The following is a 13,680-nucleotide window of genomic DNA, read 5'->3' as shown; positions in this document are numbered from 1 at the left end:
GAACCGAGAACATCTTTTTGTGAAAGTAAAACTGCAGCAGCTAATATAAAGTATAATAAACATTCTTATGTGATAAATAACGTTCAGCATGTATTTTATGAAAGATGTGAAAATTTTAAATATCATAACTTTAAAAAAATAACGGCTAACATACTATTTGACAAATAGTATGTTAACAGTTACAAAGAACTATAAAAAACATGAAAAACATAATGAAAAGAGCTTTATTACGAGTGAATATATTGTAAATAGTAGAAAATGAACTGCCAGTGGACCAATATTAAAATAAAGAGTAAACAGAAGAACAGAAAAACAAGTTGCCTTAAACTAAATCCGCTAAACAAAACAAGCAGAGCTTGCACACTCACCCTCCCATCCAGATGTGTCTAAAATAAAGAAAAAGTGTAGCCACATTTACTTATCTAAAATAATTACCAGTGGCAAAGTCAATCTTGTTATAACTATATTTCAAAAACCTGATGAAGAACAATTTTTTCTATACAAATGGCAACCACATGAAAGTACACAATGCAACACTGAAATTCATGTTGTATACAGAATTTCTGTTCTTTGATCAGGTCAAAGTTGAAAATCTCAAAAATTAAAAGAACTAAACTGTTTTTTTTTTTGTTTGCTGGTATGTGTTAAGTTTGTGCAACAACCAGTTTGTTTGCTGGATGAAAAACCTAAGTTTCCATCAGATAAAAACATGCAACCCTTTGCCTACCACTAACCACCAAATTTCTTTCCACCTAGAAGGTATTCAAACCCATGCCTTTTTCATCAGAATGATGGCTGCAATCAGTATGTTAGTGATGAGGAGAAGGACTACATGGAACCTATCCAAAACAAAGGCAAGTCTAACCACCAAATTTCTTTCCACCTAGAAGGTATTCAACCCATGCCTTTTTCATCAGAATGATGGCTGCAATCAGTATGTTAGTGATGAGGAGAAGGACTACATGGAACATATCCAATGCTTCTAAATTTTAAGTCTTTCCAACTGACATTTGGCAGGTGTATCTGCATTTATTTTTTAAGTACAAAACAAAGGCAAATCTCTTTCAAATAACAGATGAAAGCTTCGGCAGGCTTCGCAAAAGAAATATTTAATTAACCTATTACTTATCAGGTTGCATTGTGTATTAATTTTAAAATTATTTAGCATTTTTCTGATGAAAAGGATGATATTTTGATATTGAAAATAATTCTTCATAAAGTGAAAATTTTCACTTGTGCAAATAATGTAAAGGACATACTTTTATGCAGGAATACACATATTAAGAGCATAATTCACCAAGTAATATATATGATACATTTTTTAATGGGATGTGGAGTTATAAGATATACTAATTAAATTAAAGACTAAGAGGAAATAACCAAAGAGGTTCTGGAAGTGTTTATTAGTGTAATAATTAATTTTTTAAACTATTTTACATTAAAGTTAGAATAATTAATAACAATGCATGCAACTATATTGAACTGTATGGAGGCTGCTAATCTGAATATACCATATATAAAATAGTGTAAAAGTTTTATTCATTCCCGCTTAAGGAGGCCCCAGCAGGGGGTTCTATATATAGCCTTTCCAATTTAATTTAATTTAATTCAATTTAAATTAGAATATTAATGTTGCAGCATAAAATCTCATTAAATGCAGCTGCATCTATATTTGCAATAAAGTCTGGTTTCTTATCATTAATCTTTATTTTCAACAGATTAAATTTAAAGTTAAATGTTCATGTGTATTCTTTTTTCTATTATCGGTCCCACTAATTATTCTTCATCATATTACATTAATGAAAGTATGTGCTATCAAAATTTCATCAGCAGTTCATATAATTTTTCTTAATTAGTTTAGCAAAAGCAATTTTTTTTTTTCAAATGCTTCCTAATCTTGCTGCCTGGATCAGCTTAAGCTTTATGAAGCTTATACATTTTTATACAATATATACTTATACATTCAATGTGCATAAATATTATACCATAAAGCATAATGACATACACACTGAATGTTGGTAGCCTCTTCATTATTTGCAACATATACTTAAGGGAATACAAATAGTGTTAGTTGCAGTGTTCAGCTATTCATAAAACAATTTATGGGCAAGAGATGTTAAAATATTTTTGAAGGTTTGTACATGTATGGCTGAATGGCAGTTTGCTCCCATTTCAAAAAAAAAACAAAAAAACTTGATAACATGGTTGATCTTACTACACTCACACAAGTTACATGAAAAATAAATGCCTTTAAATCATCTAGTTGAAGCACTATAATGGATAAATTTACTGCATGTGTGCAAATAAACTTGTCTCTTACATATTACATGCAAGAAACGTGAAAAGTTTCACCTCTCTTACATACTTAAAATTGTAATGGAATTTTTTTTTAATATTTGGTAAAAATATAATAAGGAGATATGATTCAATTCCTGTTGGTAGAAGCAATTTGTTCTGCTAAAAAACTTATTTGGTAAATTCTATATTTTCTCTTAACTTATACAGAATCATTAGAAACCGAAAACTGGTAGGAAAATCGGTTATAATTCTCATAACAACAACAACAACAAAAAAAGGTATTTACACTGCATATTTTGATGCTTTAAATGTGCTTTTGCACAAATTTATTCATATAAATCAGCAAAATAAATTACCTGATGGAATTATAAAAAATAAAATAATTTAGGCAAGGTCTTAATTTACATTTTAAATATAAATAGAAATACAAAATGAATATGACCTTGTACTGGAAATGATGTGTCCAGATCTTCTGCCATTTTCACACATCATTTAAAAAAAAAAAAAAAAAAGAGTTCTTTTTATACTCCGGCAAGACCACCAGGTCAGTAGAGTTTACAATAAATCAATCAATACAAATATTTAGCAGTCACGGGCTCGAACCCCAGGCCACTCAAAGAGCATGTGCTACCACCCTCGCGCTCCTGACCTCTCGGCTACGTCAGGCCTCACATGCAAATAAAATAAGATATTTTTTTCAGACTAGAGTAAGAGAAAGGAGAAATTTGAAGGAAAAAAATTGTTCTCCGCACATGAAGGGGAGACATTGGTTAGGGTAGTAAAACGAATCTTTGAATGCACAGTAATGGAACACAAGGCATAGCCATTGATGAATAAGGAACTGCAGTAATACTGTGGTAAAATAAAAAATGAAAAGTACCAGAACAGGTGTTTTATGGAATACTTTAGTTTTTTTTAAAAGGCATGGGGGACAAAGGAAAAATAATTAAACAGTTTCTAATGCAAATTCTAGCCTAAATTACTTCTGAGATGCAAACTGGGGACTTACTATCTTTTATTTAGACAATACTGCCCTCCAAATACTTCAAAATACTTGTTTCTTGCTAGAAAGTACATTTGTAATTAAGAAACAAGGCTTCCTCTCTATCATCCTTTCAGAAACACTGTTATGATACTGTGTTATATGAGTGAAACAACACAGCAAAATTGTAACTTAAAAAGCATTTATGTTAGTGTGCATAGTTCAACTATGTTGCTGAAACTGAGATGTTCATGAATAGATTACTGAAATCAGTAATATTCATTTTAAGTGTTTATAACAATTTTGTTTTTTCATTTATTCAGATAGCTGCACTGATAAAATCTTAGTTTCTCTACTCATCACTTTGGAAAAGTATGCACTGATTCCTATCATAGATTTAAAGAAACTAATAAATGTTTCATTTCATTTTTAACTTAAAAGGTGCAGTTATCTTGGCTCATGTGAAAGTTTTAGAGTTTTCCCATAGTTATTCTGTTTTTCATCCCACAGACATGTACACCTGTACTGTGAACTCATGCTTTGCTAAAATGATTGCAACAGACTTCTACTTACACCCATATTGGAACTGCTATTTCGCTCTTTAGGTAGAGAAATAATAGTAATAAATAAATGATGAGTACTGTTATCAGTAGAAAAGTATAATGTTCTCAGATGATTTAGATGTAGTGAACTAAACAAATCCAGTCAGCAATCCATTTTTAAGATTATAACTAGGTGTGTTGCCACATTACAAAAAAATTCCCTTCCAACAATATTAACAAGTCATTAATGAATTATAGTAGTCATTCATAAAATATCACTTAAAAATAATTAACTTATAAAATTAGTATTTATATGATTAAACAATAGTGAAATATTTCTTAAAATTATAAAAAAATATTAAATTATAAAACTTTATAACTATTTATATTTTTTATGATATATGAGAATCATATGTTGTAATTAATAGGCAATAGTTATTGATAATATCTTAGAGAGATATTTAAATATTATTTCTTCACGATAATATTCCAAAGAACATATACATACCAATTCTCTTACACCCAGTCTGATTAGTAAAATAAAATGAGTTTGACCGTGAAAGATGCCTTGATAAGGCCAATCAGCAGTTATGCTTTTAAATGTCAAAATAATTCTAAATATACTCATTTTATACTAAACTGCATTGAGACTTGAAATTACCTGACACTTGAATATAATCAAATTACCCATTTTTGCATATTATTTAAACATGCACTTCTAAGAAAGTTGGTAGCCACTTCCATTTTTTAATGCTAATAAATTGGCCTGACTTAAATTATTCCCTTTATTGATCTTCAATACTGAGAGATAAATAAAGGGAAAGAATAAATAAAGACAGAATATACAAAAGTTATTCTTTAAATTATTCTAACTAATTAGATTTAGTCCATACTATGATATTCCTGGCACAAGTATTTTATCCAGCAAATCTGCTAAAAATGAAAATATATTGAAAAAACAGAAATTTTATTGTGTAATACAAGGATGGCTAACAGCCTAATGTGAATTGCATGGAACCCATTTAAGAATTTCTCGTTTTGTCTACTTTCTGATCAGAGATCTGGTGACAGGGGAGAAAAATCTCATATGTCGGATCAACATTTCAAATATTTATCTGACAATTTCCCCTTCTTCATGGAGTTTGCTTATTTATTCACTAATCATTAAATTTTGTTGGCTTTCTTTTTCTTTATATTATATGTAAAAATTTCTTTTTCTTTATATTATATGTAAAGCAGTAATAACTATCAGAAACAGATAGGACAGGGGAGAGAAAAAAAACAACCTTCTCAAAACTGGCTTTCAAATATATCATGTACTACTTTCAATAAGTTTGAACGATCTCAAGATTATCATTACATATTTGTAAATTTTTACAGTATCTTTGAATCGGGCTATATCTGATAATGGTTTATAGAGAAATATCTACATAAACCTTTCAAAATTTGATTGATATATAACATGAGCCTACATAAGATAATAACAACATAAAAAAAAAAACCAGAAATGAAGTGCTGAACAGTACTGACAAATCCAATTAGTATCTTTGTAAACTTCTGCTGACAATTATTACTAACCAAGTAAAACCAGAGGAGAAATTCATCTTATTAACAGTATATTGTTCTTAGTAGTTAATATTAATGTTTAATAAACTTATAAAGACTGTTGAGAAATACATTTAACTCAATTTAAAAACTATGAACTTTTGCATATTTCTTTATATGCAAAATTCACATAGAAATTAACCAAATATACCTATCATATTATGAAGGATTTCTGAAGTTAAAAACATTTAGCAAAATAAGATTTAAAACTCCAACCAGAAATATATAACTATATGTATAAAAGTATGGCAAAAAAACTGTTACATTGATATTTTATATTATATTTATGTTCCAACTGTACCCACATTATTAGCAGAACTTACTAATTATAACTGAACCACAACCAGAACTGATTAAATTTCCTTTAAAATTATTAACAAAAATTTTCTGTAAAACATTTAGTCCAATACATCAAAAAAAGGACTTTTGAAAGATCTCTTTACATGACTTTTTATGATGGCAACAATATTAAATTCTTTCAATGAATAGGAATGAAAGAAACTGTTAATCAGGAATTTATTGCCAGTTAAGTTGCTAAGGGTGAAAGAAAAATCCTTGATGGGGGTATAAGGGGAAAAATATATAAAATTTTCCCATAATTTCCAAGTAGCTCAAAACCTTTTCCCAATCTTTATTTAATCTGGTTTTTTTTTTTTTTTTTTGACTGTCTATTTTCAATTTATTTTTAGGTATTTCAAATAAACAATGTTTGGATGAAATAATTATATCTTCCAAACGTTTATGTTTATTACAAATTTTTAATCCCGTACTAATTTCCTTAGAAAGTAAAGGCTATATTTCGGTTTTATTTTAGTTTGAAAAAAAAAAAAAAAAAAAAAGAATTACAATACTAATTTAGTCCATACTATACTATTCCTGGCACAAGTGTTTTCTCCAGCAAATCTGCTAAAAATAAAAATATATTGAAGAAACAGAAATTTTATTGTGTAATACAAGGATGGCTAACAGCCTAATGTAAATTGCATGGAACCCATTTAAGAATTTCTGGTTTTGTCTACTTTCTGATCAGAGATCTGGTGACAGGAGAAAACAATCTCATATGTCAGATCAACATTTCAAATATTTATCTGACAATTTCCCCTTCTTCATGTAGTTTGCAATCTTTTAGAACAAATTCCACTTTGTAATGTTAAATGCCTGTCGTTGCTACAGCATCCACGTGGAAAGTAACCTTGTTCTTAAATTATGAACAACCCTACTGGGGCTATGCTCGGCGTTTTATACTCGAATCGCTAATATTTATTACACAACGTGAATTTGGAGGAATCACTTAAATTTCAAACGTTGACTTCTTTTCAAGTTAAATTTAATATCGCTGCATGAGAAAAACATCAAACATTTGAGATTAAATTCACTGAACAAGTAATATAAATTCCAGGTATGATTCAAGTGAGCGATCAACATAAGCTTCCAGTTAACAGGACAGGCTTGCCTCACCTGCCAACCACGCCATCAGTCTACATGAAATAGCCAGCAGCTATCCAGACGCCATTTCCACTCCTTGCGTACAAGTCATTGGCTCCGCGTGGACTCGCCAAGGTCCTTCCAGCCCCTACTCACTGAATGGAGTAGCCTAATTGGCCCAGGCTTACAAATTCTTGGCCATCATCACCACTTCCTGTCCCTCAGGCCAGCGGCTGTTTGGAGCCACTTTCTAGAAATTTATTTTCTTAAGTCTGCCTTCCAACCAAAACAAATAACCTAAACAGAAATTAAAGTCTTGAATAAAATGAATTAAAATTGCCTGGTAGAGAAACCTTACACTACAATCATTTATTGGCGGTTAAAAGTAACCTAAGCCATCATCACTTTTGTTATTACGTTTCGCTTAAGCTGGTAACGTCAGACTCCCGCTGACAAAATGAAAGCTTCTTTGAAAAAAAAAAAAAAAAGAAGAAAAAAAAAAAAAGACATTAAAAATGTTTATGTAATATAATGTTCATGAGTTTGTTTGTTTTTGTAATGTTCAGTTAATTCAATCTACAGTATTTAATATGCCAAAAGCATATTAAAAAGCGAAAGTTTCATTTTGGATGGAATTTTTTGTTGGCAGTTACATACTTAATTTTGTTCTATATATTACATGTTTCGTTAGGAACACTGCTTACTTTTTTTTTCCAACCCTTTAAATGGGATGAAAATCAGTTTTTGAGAAATTATATCATAAATGTATTGAGCACATTTCAAAACCTCAATTCTGTTAAATTATCACTTTAAATAATGCTCATTCTAATTAGACTTCTTTAGAAAAGATTTTACTTCTTTTCTATATACAAAATGTCAATTTATTTCTTTAAAGTTTAGCAATCGCACGTCAATAATGATAGGGTCCTACTTTCTTCCCACGCACGAAGCTTGAATCAGCCGCAGATGGGGCGTCCAAACCTGCACAATAGGGCTATGCAACGAAGCATACCAGGCCATGACGATTCAAGTCGGACAATTGGTTCCGCTGGCTTGTGCCGAGTTTGAAGCTGTTGTTCAGCCTCCAGGGCACACTGCGAGAGTCGCAAGAATAGTCCTATAAGCGGGTCCCCACCTACAAGAATGGGTTTCTCCCCACCCCTTCTTTCTTTCTGTCTTCTGTCTTTCAACAAAATATCTTCTGCCAATCCTTGCCTACGCACAATAAGCAAACGTGAATGAATGACGAATGAATGAAAGTTTTTATTATGGAAATTTCTACACATAGATTTAAATACGATTTTAAACAGAATTTATTTCTGTAAAATGTTCTGGTGATGGTCTCTACTGCAAAATGCATCCCGTTCCTAATATCAAATTAATAATAAACACTTTCAAAGTCATCGTGCGATGATTTTGAAAGTGTTTACGTATTGTATTTTCGGAAACAAGGTGGGGAAGTAACGATACTTTTCAAAAGGGAAGAACAATTTTGCATCTTTTTAAATGGGAATTTAATGACTGTAAGTGTATGATAAATGATTTAATTTGGGGAGACCAAATATTGACACTCTTTTAACTAACCTAACTTTATTAAATTTTAATCTAACATTACACTTTAATCTACATTTTAACCTCACTTTAATCAAAAAGTTTAATATAATGCTGACACATAATTTTCTAGGAATTTAATAACAACGCTTTATGTGAGAATGTCAAATTGTGGATTTTCAGATTCTTTAAAATAGTCTTTCTAATCACAAAAAAAATTAATATTAATTATTTAAAAAGTTCGTTTGCTTAATTTGTAACTCACTTAGAGCAACTAAATTTTATTGATATATGGGTTGTGATAGAGTTTATAATAAACTAGTTTATATAATAAACGAGCATGTCACTCAGTTAAATCAAATTCTGCCAAGCATGTGCACAGTACAACAGAAACACAAAATATAAATTTGCTCATGTTTTGTGGTCATACTTGAATACCAATTAACTACTGACATCGCGCATGATATAATATGAATATCTCGAATTACGTATTTGTTATTTATGATAATTATTATATTTATTATTTTTTGTTAAGAACAATTAAGTGTATAAAAATTAATATGTCATATATTAAATTTTGTTTAATTAAAAAAAGACAGTTCACTATACAGATTCTTCAAAGGCTTAATTTCCACATATTTTTGTTATTTACTAACAGCTTGCATATTTATGAAAACTGGATAAAAATTTTAAATTAAAAAAAAAAAAAAAAAAACTAATGAGCATAATAAATATATTATGGACGTATTTATATATTGCATCATTTGCAATTCTTGGTTCGGTTATTGTTAGTATTCTTTGAATTCTAGCTTGGTTATAGAAAATAGCGAATTAACTACTATGAACAGATTAGTTAAAAATTGCACAAGTGGCCCCGTTACGCACGCTAAAATTTCATATATTGTTTGAATGCAGTTCATGAAATATAATACCTGAATATGAAAATGAAAGTAATTTTATTTTAAACCATGGAATATTAAAATCACCTCATTTCTCTGTACTGTGTTGATCAAAGTGCATCATAATTAAGTGTGGAGCAGCGTAAAGTGAGTTTGTAATATTCCTTTTGTGAATTACTAGAAATATGCATGGATATTCTGAAATTTTTGGAAAGTTGGAAAATGAAGGGAAAAAAAAAAACAAATTTCATGTGAAGATGAAGGCGACTGTTTGTATACAGTGCTCAGTTCATTGAACGCAGAAATCATATTCCTATATATAAGAAGAAATAGTAATTACTATTTATTTAGGTATATTATTTGTATGCTTCTGTATAATAGGAATGTATATATTTAAAATTGAGTTAATGCATAGTCACCTTGTGTGCTACGCGAAATAAATCACAGCACACGGGCCTATTTCGAGACTACAGTAGACTTTATTGACAATTCGGTTATTTTTTACCAGCAACATTTTTGTACCTTTGGAAATAAATAACATACTTTCTTATATAAAATAGTCTGCCATATAGGTGAGATATCAAACAATAAATACCTTTCCACAAATACACAAGTCAGTAATTGGCTAGGTCATGTCAAGCTACATGTATTATATACAAACTTAACCTGAAGCCAATTTTCAACCTGACCATGACATGACCACAACGGCACAATTAGTTCGTCTGTTGCTGTTCAGCAAAATGCAAGATTTTACAGAATAGCATAAGTTTAGCCACTATACAAGTACTCAAGTATACACATTTTAACTACGTACCGATTTTTACAATTGAGTTACAATTCTTCGTCATTTATTATTATTATTCAACGAAAATACAGAATGAACGATGAGGAAAATTTTAATTGAAACTGAAACTTTATTACATTGGAGGTGGGGACCACGGTCACACTCACAAAAATGGAACGTCATCAGCGTGAAATATTTTATAATTATATAGATATTTCAGCAACGATAAGCAAACTATATAGTTCTGCAAAATATAATGATCTGTATTTTTCACACTGCCTTATTCGTTATTTATCATTGATTCTAATGTGTCCCGTACTTCCAGGAGTGAGAAGCTATAACCATCTTTTTGATTGATAAGCATACTAAACCAGGTAAAGAGATTATCATGAAGAGAAATTACTAAAATTATTCCAAGTGAAGATGATCATTAAGTTCAACAACAGTTTGCTCAGAATCACTCACTCCTCCCTGTATCAGATTCATTGTACTAGAAATTTCTAAATTAGCAAACTAATGAAATGATATAATGTAATATATTTATATATATTTTTAAGCTCGTTCGAATTTCATCTGTTATACACAGATGAAATTCTGTTATACACAGATGAAATTCAAACCATCAACAGCTACTAAAGAAAAGAAAAAAAAAAAAAAAAAAATCCAGATACAGTAAATTCACTGCTATATTAATGAAATATCATTCATAATAAAGAGTAGAAAAAAATATATTCGTCCTGAGCAAACTGCCTCTTAATAATACATAAAATTAAGAATGGATTGGCGAGGCCAAATTAACAGTAAATGGGATGAGACATAATTGAATAATGTCGTTTCTTGAAATCAAACTATTTTTCAGTTGGCTTTTAGTATAGAACAAAATGCCCCATTAGCAATCATCTGCCTATAATAAACATAAGCGCTAATAAGAATTACAGAAAAGAACTTAACAATATCAAGTGAAATTAATTTATTCTTAATCTTTTAAATAAAAATGTTTGATTTGTTATAAACTACACATTTGATACATCACTGTCTTAAATATTAACAATTAGTTCAGTTATAAACTGAAAACATTGGGCAGAAAGAGCGTGAATTTTTAGTCTGAATAGGCCTACGAACAAGAAAAAATCGCATCTTATTGAACTGGTGGTGTAAATGTATTACATCAATTATGAGGAAGGTCCAAAAGGATTTAAGAAAAATATCTCAATTTAAAACGGCATCTGAAAAAATGAATACTAAATAAGAGCATATATATACATATATACATAATATATATATATATATATATATATGAAAATAAAGTTCGTAGGCCTAATGCTAAGTAACTGATACGTATAATGAAGCGTTGTCCTATTTATCAACCATGTATGACTGCAAATTTAATACAGAAAACTTACTCTTGTGAGCTATTAGCGAAGGTACAATGGCTCAGAAAGGTAATATGCTTGGTTATGCTTGTTTAGCCTACTGCCGAAAGGAAAAAAATGAAATGGAAAGAAAAAAAGAAAGAAAACACTGATTCTTGCACCGTTCTTCGTCGTTTGGCCCCACTCTTCAAGCCACAGACAGCATGGGCGGAGGAGCCAGTGATTTGCGCTTCACACACATATATATATATATATATATATACCCTATTTCCCTCCAAGACTTTCACCTCGCTTTACCACGACACTGCTGGTCAAACCAACCGACGTTTCTCCTACCTTCCGTACACAAACACAACACGAGACGGTTAACATCCAAATCGTCTTCTTAAGGTAAAAGGTAACACCGGTTGCGAGGCACACGTTGAAAGTGTCGTCTTTGGTACGAAGCTGCTCCGCCAGAAGTGTCATCCGTGATGTAAGGTGACTCCAATTCTGACTGTTCCACGATGACTCTGATCCTGACTGTTCAGCAGTCAGAATTAGAGTCAAGAAGTCTTTTGTCGGGCGCCTGTTCAGCTGGCAATGCAGTCCGCCTTTGAGAACACCGACAACCGTGTCCGGAACATTCCGAGTAGCACACTTCGCAAAGTTTCACACAGCCTCGCATTGGCCAGTAACCACAGAGACAAGGTAAGACCAGAGACAGCAGCCCTAAGCATCCCCACCTCAAACAACGCTTATGAGGGACACAAGAACAAGGTTGATCTGCACAAGAAACATCACTGTCCATTTCGTAGTCTTTAGCCCAGTGATAAAACATACCTTTCACGCAACATAGACACGAACAATAATCCACAACAGACTGTGCAGAGCACAGGCATTTATCATTGCAAATCCACTTTGATGGCAGCGACCGTGGATTCCGACAAGCCTCACACTTGCACCTGCCACACTGTTGGCATATTATAGAATCACTGTGAGAATCTTCTACGATATCTGATCCGTCACTGTTTGTGTCCGAAGATTTCTCCTTTTTGAATGTTGCGACGGTAGGTTGTGCAGTGATAGGCAGTTGAGTATTAAAACGACTGATGTTGCTTCGAGCAGTTCCACTGCGACCATACGGTCGGTGAATGCCGGGCAGAGCTAAGCCTGGCGCCGAATTGGGAGCATCACCGCTGTTAGTGGATATTGTATGGGTTACATCTTTTAACCTCGGCTTACCACCACCTTTACAAGCCGGCAACTGTGGCCTGAGAGGTGTTTCGATGTATTCATTCTGTTTACGAGCACCTCCTGGCCTCGGCTGTGCCAACGTTATGAAGTCACTACGATGAATAGAAGCCGGCGGTGAAGTCTCTGTTCGTGCCGCCGGCCTCGCTGGTTGGGTAGCCACAACACGCACTGATAGTCCTCCGCCATCTTGAGCCATCAAGGCAACTGGGAGTTCTCGCTGCTGTGAACGAACACTTTTACATCGTCTTTCTTCACAAATATAAATCAGTTATCCATAAAGCAGTACTCCATCTATCCTCTTCAACTCTTAATGACGTAAGAAGAATAAAAGCAGAAAATATATTTCGGAATGTACGAACTTATCTGCAGCACTTACAACGATCTTATCACAGCACTTCCAACGGTCACTAGAAGCGAAAGCACACTTTCAAGTATTCACAATAAAGCTTGTAAATAAAAATCAATCGAAATAACCAGATATACACATCACCGAACGCCGAATATATATAATAATGTGCGTAATCTATCCATAGGTGAAAGGAAATTCTAGCACAGAGCACATAACGCTACCAAGCGCGCCAGTAGACTGGCTCGAATGGCTACAGCGCCCAGAGTCCTTACGATCGTGCGCAAGAAATGGACCAACGAAAATCGCGCGTTCCTGCTGACGTTTTTATGAATGGATGACATGTTTAGTGAATGAAATCGTCACTCACGTTAGTAAATCCCTACAGTACTTACCCGTACAACGTTAGGCAGGTTCTATACACATGGCTTGGTATATTTTGTGATTTTAGATCGCAATGTATATAATAGAAACAGTATATTATCGCCACACACACTTAATATAACTTCTAAAATGCAGATAACCACTACTAACTGCAATCAATGGTTTGCCTAAAATGGCAGTGCCGTTGTAATTTGACACTAAAAGCCAACCTTCCCATTTCGACTTCCGGAAGAGTTCATTTTAAGTTGTAAGGTA

The 13,680-nt window shown here is 32.2% G+C and overlaps 1 protein-coding gene across 1 annotated transcript; it reads right to left on the bottom strand.

The window, feature by feature from the left end:
- Positions 1 to 11,387: 11,387 nt before the first annotated feature.
- On the bottom strand, positions 11,388 to 13,289 carry sty (sprouty signaling antagonist). Its single transcript, XM_090370554.1, has one exon. It carries the CDS (start codon positions 12,889 to 12,891, stop codon positions 11,986 to 11,988), a length of 906 nt encoding a protein of 301 aa, XP_090226680.1. The 5' UTR covers positions 12,892 to 13,289; the 3' UTR covers positions 11,388 to 11,985.
- Between the last annotated feature and the right edge of the window lie 391 nt (positions 13,290 to 13,680).

Source organism: Mastigoproctus giganteus, chromosome 3 (genome assembly GCF_048544385.1).
Source record: "Mastigoproctus giganteus isolate SK-2022 chromosome 3, ASM4854438v1, whole genome shotgun sequence".
NCBI lineage: Eukaryota > Metazoa > Arthropoda > Arachnida > Uropygi > Thelyphonidae > Mastigoproctus > Mastigoproctus giganteus.
The sequence above is the reverse complement of the archived record's forward strand: the minus strand, read 5'-3'. Positions and strand labels throughout refer to the sequence as shown.

Bases quoted from the DNA above. Each gene is read 5' to 3' on its own strand.
- sty (XM_090370554.1), bottom strand. From the start codon at position 12,891: ATGGCTCAAGATGGCGGAGGACTATCAGTGCGTGTTGTGGCTACCCAA.